The 16,012-nt window shown below is 40.1% G+C and overlaps 1 protein-coding gene and 1 long non-coding RNA gene across 2 annotated transcripts in view; one reads left to right on the forward strand and one right to left on the reverse strand.

Annotated features, from left to right (window-relative positions):
* The window catches only part of LOC123974456, a 153,233-nt gene that overhangs the window by 82,482 nt on the left and 54,739 nt on the right, over window positions 1–16,012 (forward strand). The window lies entirely within an intron of this gene.
* Window positions 1–16,012, reverse strand: part of LOC123974450 (gamma-aminobutyric acid receptor subunit gamma-3-like) — a 113,132-nt gene that overhangs the window by 22,834 nt on the left and 74,286 nt on the right. Inside the window, exons 6-7 of the mRNA XM_046055141.1 lie at window positions 13,577–13,659; window positions 6,190–6,327 (exon numbers count right to left, since the gene is read on the reverse strand). Coding sequence (XP_045911097.1) covers window positions 6,190–6,327; window positions 13,577–13,659 — 221 coding nt within the window. The remainder of the gene's footprint in view (window positions 1–6,189; window positions 6,328–13,576; window positions 13,660–16,012) is intronic.

Consider the following 16,012-nt stretch of genomic DNA (forward strand, 5'->3'; position numbering starts at 1 on the left):
AAGGTGCTCATGTTCAAGATTGCAACATTGAGGTATGTGAAATTGATAATGCACAGTAGGCTAAGTTTGTATAATTTAGAAAAAATCTGAATTATTTAATATGGTCAGGTCATCCACAAGTGAAAGCCTGACATTGATGATAACTGCGCCTCAGTACATGAGTCATGGACAATCAGGAACCTGCATGATGTTAAAATCATATCCTGAACATGATTGAAACCAGGGTGAGACTGAGAGTGCATGTAAAGGTGCTAATTGAAAGACTATCTGTTGATGTTGATTATAATTGAGTTCTGATAATAATTATGAAATATTAGAGTGAAACAATCAACCAGAGTGGATGTCTCGCATAGGGCACCAAAATGTCTGCTGCTTATGGTCATTCACCAAAATGCCAGAATAATTTTTCTTCATTTTTTTGCTGCCCAGTGGCAAGAGTTTGGAAGAATCAGGTGACAGGTGAGCAAATTGGCGAATAACGATGTAGTGAGTGGATGTGGAAAGCTGAGATAAGATGTGTGGTGCGTTTAATTACTTTTTATTCATATAGAGTCAATTCTTTAAATCCTTGTAAATCCATACAGAAATGCTCTAAAGAAAGGAATTGTATAAATATGGCCCATTAAGGCAGAAACCATGTAATCACATATTAGTTGACTGTACTGTATAAGACTAATGCAAATTACCTGGTTAATAATCTCCAAAGCAATGTAACAACAAAGGAAATCTTAATCACAACACAGTAGCACAGAATCAAATCAGAGTACTTTGCTACTTTGCTAACAAAATAAAACTGTCCAGTTTTATGTACCCATTTATGTAGATAAAGTGTGTGTGCTTCTAAAGCAATCCAAAGCATGTTAGAATTGGAACATAGTGGTGAGATAAAAAAACAACTTAATTTATATACCAATAGGGGTAAATAAAACAACAATTAATTGGAGCTTGAATGATTCTTCTCCTTCTCCCTCTAAATGCAAGACAGAAGCAGACCAAGATAGACATAGTTCACATCTACTCTTCTGCTGACAGAATGTTTCCTTTGACAATTTAATGCACAGAAGATAAGCATCATTATGCACAGTTTTATTTTGCAAATGTTGCAGTATTATACCAGTATTATACTGTTTCGCTTGCATTAATTACTGTATGGGGGCTGAAAAAAATGAACAATCTCAGATGGACTATCTGTGGCTGTGTGCATACACACAGCAGCGTGGTGACTTCTGTGCTCATACCGTGCATCATAGCAAACAACCCCTCTGTTTACATTCTGTTTGGAGAGTAACAACCCCTCTGTTTACACGCCCCTACAGAATACTTATTAGTCCGAGTTGCCCGCTCTACACTTGTCGACAGACTCTGTCATGCCATACAGTCAGGTCTACTTTCTGTTTGGAAGTTGCAAAGATTTTTCTTGGGAAAACTGTTTTATTAATGAGCTCATGGCAATTCAGCTAAAATGTTGTTGCTGCTTCCTTCTTCATCTGTCTCCAACAAGAGCAAGTTATCCTCTATTACACACTCTATCTCCTAAATAATTGGTCTTCCAACCCCCAACATTTCAGACATCGATAATTAAACACAGCCATCACTCGCATGGCACTCACCATAGCACATAAACCTTGCAACCTGATCTCACAGAAATGACCACGACCTCTACCCCTCAACCTATTTTTTCACACTATTCCTATGTGAACGCAGATACAGAAAAAACCCCAACAATGTTTCAGTACAAGGTTTTGTGCATGTCTTTGTTTGCGTGTACAGGTTGTAATGATCCAATGAAGTTGGGGTCAAGGGCACCTGGACTTGGTTGAAGAAAAAACTAGAAGGTGTTTCGTCCCTCATCCAAGAGACTTCTTCAGTTCTGACTGACTGGTAGGGAAACTCAGCTATTTAACCTCTGTGGGATCGTTAGCTAGGATCGTTGATACCGCTGGTTCCTTAGTGCACCTGGCTGTTGTAACGACAGTCGTCATGGTTGTTAGAACCACCCCTGGCCAAGTTTGAACGACCATCGTTGGTATCTTCACCTGAGGCCAAGAGGAAATGCTTGTTCAGTTTTCTGGGAAGTGATGAAAGGACAGCATTGTAAGTGGGGGATAAGTGGTGGCGTAGACCCCCTCCCCTGTTCAACGACAGCTTCTTAACCTGGGTGTAAATGGCTTCTTTGACACCTCTTTCAAATCATCCATCTTCTCTGTCGAAAATGTGCACCTGGTGTTCCTCAAACGAGTGTTTGTTATCCTTCAGATGTAAGTAAACTGCTGAGTCTTGACCTCAGGAGTAAGCCCTTCTGTGTTGAGCCATGCGTTTGTGTAGTGGTTGTTTAGTTTCTCCAATGTACAGGTCTGTGCATTCCTCACTGCATTGGATCGCATACACTAGATTGCTTTTCCTGTGTTTGGGTGTGCGGTCTTTGGGGTGTACCAGTATCCGTCTTAGCGTGTTCTTGGGTTTGACGAAAATCCTCCTGAGTTTCTCTGATACTCCAGACACGTATGGAATCACAATGTTGTTGCGTTTGACCTTCTTCTCCTCATCCCCGGTAGTGTTGGTCTTCTTCCTGGATTTTGTGGCTTTTTTCTCAAAGGTCCATTTAGGGTATCCATAGGCTGTAAGTGCCCTCTTAGGGTGGTTCTGTTCCTTCTCTCTGGCTTCTGCACTTGTTGTTATGTGGTCTGCTCTGTGTGCAGGGTTCTGATGACTCATAGCTTGTGTTCCAGTGGGTGGTGGGAATCAAAAAGTAAGTATTGGTAAGTTGTGTGTGGGTTTCCTGTAAACCCCAATTTGCAGGCTCCTGTCCTCTTCAATGTGTACAGCACAGTCCAGGAAAGCTAAACTGTTGTTGTGGACATCTGCTCTTGTGAACTTGATGTTACTGTCCATGGAGTTGATGTGTTCGGTGAAGGCTTACACTGAAGGAGTTGAGGGCTTTTCCCTCCACTTCTTCCATATAGATGTTAGCCACAATGGGTGACACTGCTGAGCCCATTGCACAGCCATGCTTTTGTCTGTAGAATCCTCAGTTGTACTGGAAATAGGTGGTTTAGACAGAGGTAGAGTCATTTACAGATCTGGTCAGGGTGAGGCTGGTTCTGTTGTCCAGGGTGTTGTCTTTTAGTAGCCGTTTCCTTACGGATTCTACTGCCTCCATGGTGGGGATGCAGGTGAACAAAGAGGTCACATCATAGGACACCATGGTTTCATCTGGGTCCAGTTTCAGTCCTTGAACTTTGTTTACAAAATCAATGTTTTGGATGTGGTGTGGCGTGTAACCCACCAAGGGAGCTAAGATGGTAGAAATGTGTTTGGCAATGTTGTAGGTGACCGAGGTGATGCTGCTATGATGCGATGCGACCTATTTGTTTGTACTGCAAATACTGCAAATAAATAACTTTCGTTATAAATCTAGGTCACTCTACATGCACAGCAAACTAACCATTATAACCTAATATCATATTACAAATGACATGGTAGGAAAAAATGTATATGAAATACGTGATTTTGCACCATTCATCATACCTTTCTAACCATCAACCATGTTGTCCGCCATGTTTCTATGTATGACGTCAACAACTTGTGTACCAAAATTTTCTCAGACTTTCTGAACTTCAGGGGGCATTCACGTGAATTTTGAATGAATAATCTTTCCGATAATTCCGACACCACATGAATGCACAGTAAGTATGGCAAGGCGAAATATAAGACTGAGGATTTACCTATATGTTTGGTAAATGTAATGCTACAGCCGCTAACATAAGCTAATACTCTGATAGCATCTGCTTCTATACAAATATTATTACACAGTTTTTGTGTAAGCCAAGAAAAGTTTTTTTTTTAACATAACCTAGGATGCTACTTGGCCTTGGAAGTAACACTCTGTTACTACTGTAGGTAAGCTAGTTAACCCAACATGCTTACAATCGCCTTGAGCAGATAAACACAATGTTTAATTCCCTTCCTTACAATTTTGCTCTTGTGTGTTTGGTTCTGGAAAGGCTTAAAAGCCTTCAAACTCTTTAAATGCTTAGTAGTTATTAGAGCCCCATGTGCACCGCTTCAACTTCTGAAGAAATCCAAAGCTAGACAGGCATGCTGTCTAGTTATAAATGCTAAACTATGATTGGATAATAGCTGCTCTAGGGTGAGGTTAATTGAATGGTAAAATGATGCATTTCTTTTTAGTTAACTGCATACCTGGTCATGTCTGCATGCAGTAATACTTTCATCAGTTTCATGTGATCTGTGGTCAGCAGGTTATTGACTGCAGTGAAAGGAAGTAGGATTTCATTCATTGAGTAGAGAAGGAACATCAAATGGAATATCAGTATTGTGATCTGTGATCCAATCAGAGAACAAGGCATGGAAATGCAATTTTGCTACAGATTCTTCATTTCCAGGGTGGACATGTGAAGGGAGAAAATAGGACGAGCATCAGCATTTATGCAACGTAACTGCAGAAAAAGGCATAATGGAAGCTTTTGGGGAATTTGCGATGGGATGGTAGAACAAAGCAGTGAAGTGTTTGGGATTTCGCATTGGGGCCTTTTGAAGAGGACTCCGCTGAATTGATAACGACGGCGGATTTGCGGCGGGGTCCCCAGTGGTGCTGTGGCCTGGGATCTGTCCACTCTGTCCTCATTAAAACAGCCCCATACCTCATGTGTTTATGAGGGATGAAGGATAAAAAGAGGAGAGAGGGAGACACATACAGAGAGGGAAATAGGAGAGAGAGAGAGAGAGAGAGAGAGAGAGAGAGAGAGAGAGAAAGGAAGAGAAACAGAAACACAGCACTTTCGAAGTTTGTCATGATGTAAATTAATGATAGGTATTTTTAGCTTGGGATCTAATCATCATGCGTGTGGAGATGGAGCTCCGGCAAGTGAAACAGGAAAAAGAAAGGGGTAATAAATGAGAAAACGGCTAATTTTCTTGAACAGCATGAGGTAGATGTGTAGGTTTGCCGTTGCCTTTGAGCATCTCAGCAGAAAATTAGTTTGGCTGTGTTTTGACGATGCAGCGGGAGTCCAGGAAAACATTTAATTTATAAGGCCATCAATGTGTCTCTGGATGAGTGTGCTCATCAGTCAGCTTTTTTTGTATGATCAGGAACAAAGATACAATGGCAGTTCCTCTTTAGATTTAAACAGGATGCCTGATCAGTATTCCCAACGGGTGATGCAGTTAAACAGACAACAGAATTTGTTCATGCTGTTAGTTACAAAGAATAATATATTTGATTTAGCTATGTCACATTTGAGTGCTGGAACAAACACGCCCATGCTTTCCCTTTTTGTAAAATGAAGCTGTACAACTAATTTCCACTGAGCGCCTTAATAATTTGATGCCACTCCTTGTTATCCCTCTCCTAATCATCCCAAGTACTCCTGTCCCTTGAATATTCATGAACGGAGGTTCAACTCTTAGAAATCTGAATGAGGTCACATTATGCAGATCTGAGCATGTCTCTCCACAGACAAAAGACTGTATGGTACGAATATGCAACTCATAAACAAGGTTAAGAGGGGTTAACAATTGCTGCGTCATGCTCTTTCTCTATCTCCCTCATTTATGATGATTAACTTATTGAGCCATTAAAATCTGTCTTTGTCTTCGAGGGTCACGTGAAAGCATTAAAAATGTATTAGCAACTTGTCCACCCCATGCCAGTTGTCGGTATAATTACTGGCACCTGTTGGAGCAACATTATAACACTGCCTCCCAAACAAGAAACTTAAATTAAATAATCAAAGAAGACAAAGCATAAGAACTGCACTGAAAGCACTGGAAGAGAGAAGGAAAATGAGTGAATAATTAAACTTTCTTTTTAATCTTTAATCTTGGTGATTAATGTCAGTGGAAAAACCTATTTGCCCTTACACCCGAGGGGAATACTTATGAGCTTTGAGCTTATAGTTATATGATTACATTTATGGGCATGGCTCTAATGTGAACCTGTGCAAACCTTGGGGCAGAGAGTTTTATTTTGAACCCAGCATGCAAGACTCCTGCCAGTTCCAGCTGCTAGTCTGCAGCCGAAACCGACCTTTGACCTCTACGGAGGGTAGTGTGGAAGTGGAAAAAAGTCACAACGCTTTGAAATTCAACCGCTCAGCATGCTTTTTTTGACTCAACTGCCAGAGTTGTGACCTTTCCTCGACCTCTTGTTGACGCTATTCTTACCTGCTGTTGTCGAGAGCACATCTGTGGTGTTTCTGAGCCCCATGAAATCAAACTGGTAAAGCCTCCAGTATTTCTGGTCCGACGTCTCCACTGAGTTTCGCTTCCACTTGTACACAATCTCATCTCGGGGGTAGCCATCTAGAAATCACACAGAGAGTGTGTGAAAGAGAGAGAGACAGAATGCAGTTTAAGGCAAAGAATACAGGAACGATTAACACAGCAATGCAGTTTTTATTCTATGCATGATTTAATACTGATTTGTGCATGATTTATACAAATTTGTGCAGTGAGTTTTCATTGGCAATTCAGTGGACTGCAGACCGAGTGAGCACTTACTGTTAACTTGTTTGCTTGGAATCCACTGTAATGCACCCATGGTGAACGAATACCCACTCTCTCATGTAATTCAATGTCTTATTTTGTCTTAAAATCTTAATTTCAGTGGAATAATTCCACCTGTTTCTACAAGCAGGCTACAATTCAATTGGTCTTAAGGATCCTCTTCAATCATATTATATTAGTCTGCTTTATTGCAAGATACTGTGATCATGGGTGGGAAAAGGAAAGGCTACTTTAAAGAAAAACTTCATGAAACGGCTTGATGTTGTTTTTATATAAATGGATATTTTTTCAAGTGTACGATTATAGGGTTTGCATCTTCCATATACTTCTGTGACAAGCCTATTGTTAGACTTCAGTGACGAGTGAAAGCACTTTTCCATGGAGGAGCCGAGGAGAATGACCTGCTTGAAAGCCACTTGGTAGTGTACTGATCCTGGGCGTGACTGCAGGATTTCACATGCAGTTCCTCGCTGGGTGCAGCAGTTAAACACAAGCACAAAATGTGGAATTTCTGTGAAAGCTAATACATCACCAATGTCTCTGTGTAATAATGAAGCTGAGCTCATTTAACAAGTTGAAGCAATTTTTAAAATGAGTGGCAGCAATAATGAGCGAGTGGCAAGCCTTGTTGTGCCCTGTAGTGGAAACCAAACTAATTATGTAAATAGTCTCATTTAGAGGATAGCCGTCTATAACCAAGAAGAGCAATCACCATGATGCAATAGAGGTGTTTTTTCAAGCACTAATATAGATGGCAAACATTATTGCCATCATATTTCTGTTGGTGTGTTTGCACAATTATCTTAACTGCAAACAGTATTACCATTGTGTTACCGGTGTATCTTCATAGCTACAAAATGTTTGTCACATTTTATGCATTTAAAATCCCCCCGAAGCAGCATGTTCTCACACAGTGTTAGACATTACACTCTTCTGTGGCCTTGGCTCTGATATTCTCCCTTTCTACCCTCTAAGCAAAGACGTCAAGGGATGTCAGTTTCTGCCATATTGCTGTAATCTAAGTCCGGTGAGGACATCTGCCAGTGGAAACAATATAATGTCAGTAGAGACTTGTGGGATTTAAAGTGAAACTGAAATTTCCTCACTTTTTGTGTAAGCATATTTTTCATATTATGAACATTGATCATCAATCATAGATGCGTCTAAGAAATGGCTACGTCGGCCAACAGTGTTGCCGCCCAGCTGGTTCACTGCCTGTGTGGGCGTTAGAATTGAAGCAATATTACACAGTCTGCTCACAAATACATTGCACCAATCAAATTACCAGAATCGACAATGTCAGTCGGAACCAAAGATTCACACCCCGCGGCACTAATGTAGGATAACAAGTGAAATTTTCTCTTTTTTTCTTGATAACAATTTACCATATCTGGATAATCCTAATTTGAATAGTTTTATGTGGTTTTCCAAACTCTCTACAGCTCATTTCATTGTCTTAAGTGTGGCAACCATGCTTATCTACAGTATGCATGTGGGTATATGTACGTATGTGTGTATGTATATATGTAAGAGGACTTCTGTTAAAACGTAGAGTTGTTCCCCTTGTCCGAAAGTGTTTGTACAGTGTTTTTAGTAAAGATAACTTATCATAAAGTGAGGGGGAAAAAAACAGCTGACTCTAAGCACAATTTTTTCCCACCTATCCTAGCGACTCTTTTCAACAGCCAAACCTGTGTAGAAGGTCACTAACAGTTTATTTCCAGCGTCAACGGCTTTGGGAATATGTTTAAACTGTAAGCATTCAGCATGCTTTCTGCACTGAAACCCAAAAAGTTTAACAAAAGTCCATTTTTAGCTGAGGTTTTCAAAATGAAAATAACAAAGCTGTGAAGAACACAAATATCTGAGTGACAACTTCTTGTGATTGACCATTCAAAAACCCCTGCGGTGTCGTTTCAAATAATGCAACAACTGTGGCGGTCCTGATGGAGGTCCTGATCTTTTTTGAACTGCTGATTACATTTTTAAATGTATGACTCGCCTGTTTCAACAGCACTGATATTTGGTGCATTCTGCATTTTTTTTTACTTTGAAGGGATCACTTTGCAACTGGTATAACTGAGCCATTTTGTGTTTGATAGTAGGTAGCAAAAAGTAGTATCAGGTCTGCTAAAATGATAGACCTCTAGTGATATCTAGACATCTAGTGCACAGTAGTTAAAGCCAACTTGAAAAGGTGCTAGATGTTGTTTGATAACGTTGAAATTGCATAGCTGTGACATCATTACATAACAATTTACATTCAAGTCTACCTTAACTTCATTGACTCTTGTTAGCGTCACATAAAGCTATTACTACTTTTCAAGCTGCTAATATCAGTGTGCATCTAAATCTAACTTTAATTCTAAAAACCTAAAAATATTTTTGCCGTTTCTTCCACACAGCCAATAACCTGCTGGCCTGCAATGATAGCCAGCATTTATCTGACACAAATACTATTGTTCATATGTGATGGTATGTGCAGTAAAAATGCATATATCATACAAAATAGCACCACATGGGTAGTTATTTAGAAAGAGATTGCGGCTAGGCCTGTGAGGTGGGTAACTGCATGAGTCCAAAGTGCTTGTAATCATAGTCAAGGCTTTTCATGGCTTTTATACTGATCTCATGTTGTGGTTATAGGTTTTTTCTTGTGTTTTGGTATTGATGTAAAGTGTTTTCCAGTATTATTCTAGCTCAAGTTCTTCCTCTGTGTGTTTTAGTTTATTATTTATCCCTCCCTGTCTTTGTGTTCTCATTCGTTAGTTCCATGTTCTCTGTTTTGTTCTGTTGATTTGGTGTTTTATGTGAGTTTTACTTCCTGGTTTACTCTTAAGTTGCCTGTGTCTGGTGTTCATTGTCCCACTTTGTTTCCTGATTGCGTCTCCCCATTGGTTAGCTGATGTGTTTCACCTGTTCACTCCTTCCCTGCTCATGTATGTTTTGTAATTAATTCTGTGTTGCTGAGTGGTGCCCTGACGTTTGGACCTCAGTTTAGTTTTGGATTCTTCCCTGTGTTTGGACTTTTGCTGTTTTTTTCCAACTCGGTGGAACTTCAGCAACTATTGTGGATCTACCTATTACTGGACTTCTGCACACAACTGCACATGTAAGCCAATTTTTCTGTTTGATTTTAATAAATTAATTGAATATTCGCTTTGTAGTGTCCTACGTTTGGGTCCAACCTCAGTAATTAGTGTCAGCACTCAGCCAGATATCACCCCTCACTAGTTCTCAGAAATGTTATTTTGTTTTTACATAACTGTTTTAAAAAACTGTAAAGAAAGATACAGCAGCTTACAAGTTCCTCTGTCACGAATATGTCTGCTATCAAAAAAGATTCCTAATGAATAAGTAAGATTAGTGAGGCCATCAATGCCTTTTATCATGTTTATAGTGTTCTATCTCAATAAATGAAATTGATTGCAGCCATAGTGGGGAGGCTTCTAATTTGCTTCATGATGAAGAGATGGAACATTTTAAAAGCCTTGTACATTAAGCTGCTACAGCATCATAATACATTAACAGACACACGCCTTGAGTGGCAAGAGAGGTTGATAACAGTGGATGTTCCAGTGTATGAGAAAGGATTATGTGTTTGGACGCTGGAAAAAAGTGAGCGCCAAATGCGGCTTCATTATCAGATGTCATCCTGATGTACCCTGACTGAGAAAGACTTCAAGTCACCTCTGGTCTGCATCGTCTCCCTCTCTCCTCCTCCTACAGCGAAACCAAACCATCTGCCACAGAATGTGTCGATTGTAGGCTATGTTGTAAAACGAAGCGTGATGGAAAGAGTTTCTTTAGAGCTTCTAAATGGATGAATAGCTCATCAGGGTCGTATGGAAATCTGGAGAGCAGCTTTACATTTTCCAAAAGAGTTGACTCATATGTGCAGATATGGATGTCTGTGCTGCTGTCTCCAGAGATATGACATGTTCATATATACAAAGTAAAATGCTGTGGACGTTTTTAAACGGGCAGATGTTATGAAAGTTTTTGTTATTTTTATCAAGAAGCTTGTGTCCCGCTCTGAGAGGTAATTAAACCTCTTAAAGTTGCTTTTAGTTTACTTGAATATCCGTTGTTCCTTAATTATCAAGGGATCTTGCTCTGATCTTAAAATTCTGAATAAAGCAGAGTTTTAAATAGGGGGTATTCCGAAGACGAAAGAAAAAGATATTTGCTGCTATAAGAGCTTGCATTGGTATTCATTACTGATGAACAATATCATCACGTTTGCTGAGAGACCAAAACTAAAAAGTACACCATGAAATTATGCAGTGATTTTGAGCTATTAGCTATCAACAAGCTGGGACAATGGCAGTAGTCTGTTTCAGTAAATGGAGAACTTTTAATTCAGCGGTAAGTCCTTAGCTGCTCATCCGTTGCAGCTACAGACAGAAGAATATGTCCATCCACATGGTCAAGAAGTGACAAAAAAAAGTTATTACTGCAAATCATTTCACTGAGAGCAGAGATATGATGGAAGCACATTTGGGGTCAATAGCTCTTTCACAACGCACAGTGCTATGACCTCTCGTCCCATCACACTATGAACAAATTGTGTATTTACTCGTAAGTAGTTAATTGATTATCCGAACTCAATGTGGAGAGGAGGTTTAATAATGGCCTGAGACGAATAATGCCATCTGTAGTCACATCAGGTAATGATTATTACCCAAATTAAATCATATCCAGCAGTGGAAGATGTCTGGTCCAACAGAATGACCTACAAATGGCCTACAAACTCCAATGTGATTTTAGTGCTTTTTAGGTGGTGGGTAACTTAATAAGGCACTGGTTAATGGAACAGTAAACGCTTTGAGGACTCTCATTTCATACCAGCATAAAGCCATTGGCAGTGCTAATGCAGTCATCATGCCATTCATTCCTCCAACCCCTTAAATGTGCAAGAACATAGGGATAGCTGATACAATGTAGTCATTATTTTCCAGCGCATAAAGGCTTGAATAATCTATTTTTATTTTTATATATTTGTATCTCCTGGGATATGCTGCCAATTTTGGTACTCTGATGACATATTTTAGACTTAAGACTTTCTTAACCCTTCATGTAAACTTTCTTTTAGACAGTAGAACAGTTAAACCATCAAAATATGACAGAATTTCCTATTTTATGTGACTACACGTCCGTGACGGAATGCTAATGTTGATAAAACTCATTTATGCATGTGCCTGCCTCGTCTTTGGTTCCATTTCTTTATCTGTTGAATTTTCAGTCTGAACATAGTGCCTGGTCAAAAGTAACACCTGACTCCAGACCAGTGTGGGAAGTGTTTGTTTTGTTTTTTTAGCATAGCAATATTGCTATTATTTACGTTGTTATTACATTTATCACCCTGACTCCTGTTCAGATTCAGAATCCAGGTCAAGATTCTTGTGATCACTTACAAAGCTATGCATGGTCAGGCACCTGCTCACTGCTGCCCTACTTTATGTCACCAGCAGGTCCACTGATCAGGGTTTGTTGCCTGTTTCTTGTTCCAGACGCAAAAGTACAGGAGACTGTGCCTTTGAAGTTATGGTCCCCAAACTTTGGAACTGTCTCCTGTGGACACCTTTTACTTACTTACCAAAAAACCATTTTAACTAAACCGTCTGTGTGGCCATTACTCTAAGCTCTCATCATTAGAGTCATTAGTGGCTCATTGCATTAAGTTCATCCTCTCCATGATCTCTCATCTGAGTGTGATGAGCCGTGTGGAGGCAGAACTATAATCTGAACCCTTCTTTTCCTTCTACCACAGAAGATGTTGACACAACAGATTCCCAGAAAAGATTCAGGTGCTGATAACCTACTGTTCAATTATTTGTAATTTAACTTAAACTTAAGATTTAATTAAATGTATCATTTAAGAGAACTACAAGTAAATTAATATTTCAATGTTACCTTCTGTCGATTTCTTGGCCAAATACCGACGCTTTGAGAAAGCCTGACAAAGCATCAGTATTTGCCACACAAGGTATCCTTCAGTGTCTGCATGAGATGCCCTGGGCTTTTAACACCAATGTTACCCATCTGCCGTCACATAGTTACGTAACGTACTTATTGCAACCCAAAACACAATATTTTCCTAAACCTACCAAGTAGTTTTGGTGCCTAAACCTATTCAAAACCATTATCTTTTCCTAAACCTTACCAAGTACTTTTTCGTGGCCTATACCTAAACAAACTGCATATATATCACATATTAAAAAGGAATCTCATAGGACACTGACACTTTTGCGTCAAATACCGACGCTTTGTCACGCTTTCTCAAAGCATCGGTATTTAACTTCCTGAGATGAGAATGTGTTGGAGCTGCAGCCCTGCTAATGGGCTTAACAGCCAAACCATATACTATAGCCATACTATACTTATTTCCTAAAGGACCAAAGCAAAGTTGTGCTCGAGTAAAATGGAAGAAAAGCGTTACAGCTGAAAATAGTTAGGCATAGGCTCATGCGCTATGTATTTTAAGGCGTTCCTGTTCAAAATATGGGAGGAGAGAAAGGGAATGTATGCAAAACAGCCGCTGCTGCAACTGATTTATTTATCACAGACTGATCATTAAATTCAATTGCATCTGAATTTTAATGTCGTGGGAAATGCAGGTGTAAATCTGCCGCCCTGTTTTATCAGCCACACATGGAGGTTGAGAGACTATTGATGGAAAGAGACAGAAACACAAATTAAAAAGACGTGTTAAAAGTTACAACTAGTGGAGCTCTCAGTTATGCACCACAGCACAAGACAAGAGAGCAGCAAGTGTCTGCAACCAATATTTAAAGCTCCAGCATCATGCCTCATATAACGGTACTTTATGCAAATCATGGCTCTCCCTATATATGTAGTTGATACCCAATCTCCTAATCAATAATTCCCACTGAAACTGGGTTACTTCAATTTAGGGCCCCCTAACAACCTTTGAAATGCTGTAGACTTGACTTTACCAGGTAATACATGTATAGGCATCACTATGCATGAATACATGCAAATTAGTCTGTGTGTGTGTGTGCATGCTATTGCCAATATTCACAGCTGGAGAAGACGAGAGGACAGGAGTGTTCGTCCATTGGGAAATTATGAAGCTGCAGCTGGCATTCTGCGTTGATGGTCATCCTGGAGAAGGGGGGGGGGGGAGAGAGAGAGAGAGGTGGAGGGAGAGAAATACTTACACAAAGACATTCAAGGTACCATAAATCCTTCAGGTCGTCCTATGAAGCACGTGGTGCTGAATGCACGGTATTCATCATTCCTTATATCACATAATGCACTCTTTTTAAGCTACAGTATATGAAGCGCTGGCTTCAAACCAGATGGCGCAGGATCACACTCGGTTGCTCAGTTGATGTGTGAAATCCCTCAAAATGGCAGAACTGTTTAAGCATCAGCATCAGACATGTTTTTGCTGAAGACGGCATTAACTTATAGGTCGGGGCCCGAAGGCGTGCAAGCTTCTGAAAACAGGAGTACTTAGCTATGATGACTGGACAAGTCAATATGCCAGATGTTTTGGGAAAGCAACAGTGATCACAAAGACACAGGGGATTAGTTTTACATGCAAAATATAAACTTGAATCGAACTTGGTATTCTCTGCGTGTTACTTCAATATATCATCCTAAAATTAATTTTCACTGGATATGATAAAAGCTGTAAAAATAAAACTGTCATGAAAATGGACCTTTTCTTTCACTTGTTCTGTGTTGTTGCGTCTTTGTCCCCGGTACAGTTTCTCATTAGCTGACTGACTTAGAGCACAAAAGAAGAGCCTCATTCGTAGCATGAAGAGTGTTTCCTCACTCATCTTGTTTGTAGGCGAACAAAGTGCCTATGATGTACATTGCCAATTTGCATACATGCTCACCTCTACCTCTGTCGGCAGCCAGGAAGATAAATTTGGGCAAGAGCGTCGAGCTGAGGTGAGCTTGAGCAAATGGCAAAAGAATACTGCGATGAGATGTGAGTGTAAGATGTTATCAGTCAATGCAAATACGTCCCCAAACATACGCCTCTTTAAGATTTAATATCCTTTTAATGAAACAATCATTTTCAACTTCATCACAGGGTCACGCATTAGCAGAAGTGAAAGTAGCTATTAAAAGCCAAACATTTTGTGGAAAGTTTAGGGGTTGAGAAGAGGAATTTCTTGAGAGAATATGTTAAAGCTGGCTGTCCATCGAGCCGCACCGCTCCCTTCTGAATATTTGCACACAATGAGAGGCGTCACAACAGAGAACTAATCGAAGGCAGTAATGGCAAATAAAATGAATGCTAAAGTGTCTAAAGGATCTTTTCATCTCATTGGATTGATTCGACTCTTTATGGCTTTACTCCTGATGCAGGAACTGTACATCCAGTCCTCCAAGGGCTTGAAAACAAACACTCATGGTGGTGTTTGCTATTTGACCAAGGTCTAGTTTGAAATCCTGGATTCACAGGTAAAATTGGATCCTCAAGACAGAAAAAGCTCATGTCAGAGCTTGAGGGTTCATAAACCCAGATGTCACTCAAATTTATAAAGAACCTGTCCACTCGAATCCTGAGGTTATTGTTTGTTTTTTTTGTAAACTCAGACACTGTGAGGGTGATTTTGTCATAAGGCTACGCACGCGCAGGCGCGCACAAACACACGCACGCACCCACAGACCCACGCACACTGCCAACCCACCCTCCCTCCCTGTGTATTATTTCTTTACTGCTGACAGAAAGAACAGCAAAAGGATGAGAAAGACATGACATGTTGTAAGAGAAGTTTTTATCCTTCTGTGCTGGAGGTGAAGGAAGGCTTTGGAGCAAAGATACAAAAAAGACATTCAAATTTCAATACTGAAATGCAGGGGAAAAAATATAAAATGAATTGTAAGTAGAAGCTAAAATAAGCCACCAGAACATGAGTAGTTAGAATTTTCTTGACGGCAGAGTGGTTAGGAGGCATACAACCTAATGCTGGCACACCAGAGGATTATTGGGCCGATTTTGGGTCTGATTCGCCCCTCCCGACAATTGCCGATTACCGATTATCAGTCCAAATGATTCTATAGTGTGAGGGATGTATTGACATAATCTTGTGCCTGGATCGGAAGCACCCCCAATTTTTTAAGATTCGAAATCAGGGAGCCTCCAATACCGCAACAGCCAATGAGAGCGAGCTGACAGGGAAGTGTCACCAACGTGTATTTGCTTTGCCATAAAATCTTTAAACTATGCTGATTGCATCTTCTAAGACGAGTTCATCACTTCATCCACAGTTTTATTCTCTATTCATTTTGTTTTTCTGTCCAAAACATAGCACACACAAGTGCAACCAGCTGACAACGACAGTCAGCCTTCGTGTTTGTTTATGTCTGAAGTCACAGTCACGTTGAAGTCCCCACAATCGCCACTCTGAAATCGTTTTGTATAAACGCCAAGTGTGTGGTCCTGCATCTTGACCAAATAGTCTGGTGTGTGTGTGTGTGTGTGTGTGTGTGT

Source organism: Micropterus dolomieu, linkage group LG01 (assembly GCF_021292245.1).
Source record: "Micropterus dolomieu isolate WLL.071019.BEF.003 ecotype Adirondacks linkage group LG01, ASM2129224v1, whole genome shotgun sequence".
Taxonomy (NCBI): domain Eukaryota; kingdom Metazoa; phylum Chordata; class Actinopteri; order Centrarchiformes; family Centrarchidae; genus Micropterus; species Micropterus dolomieu.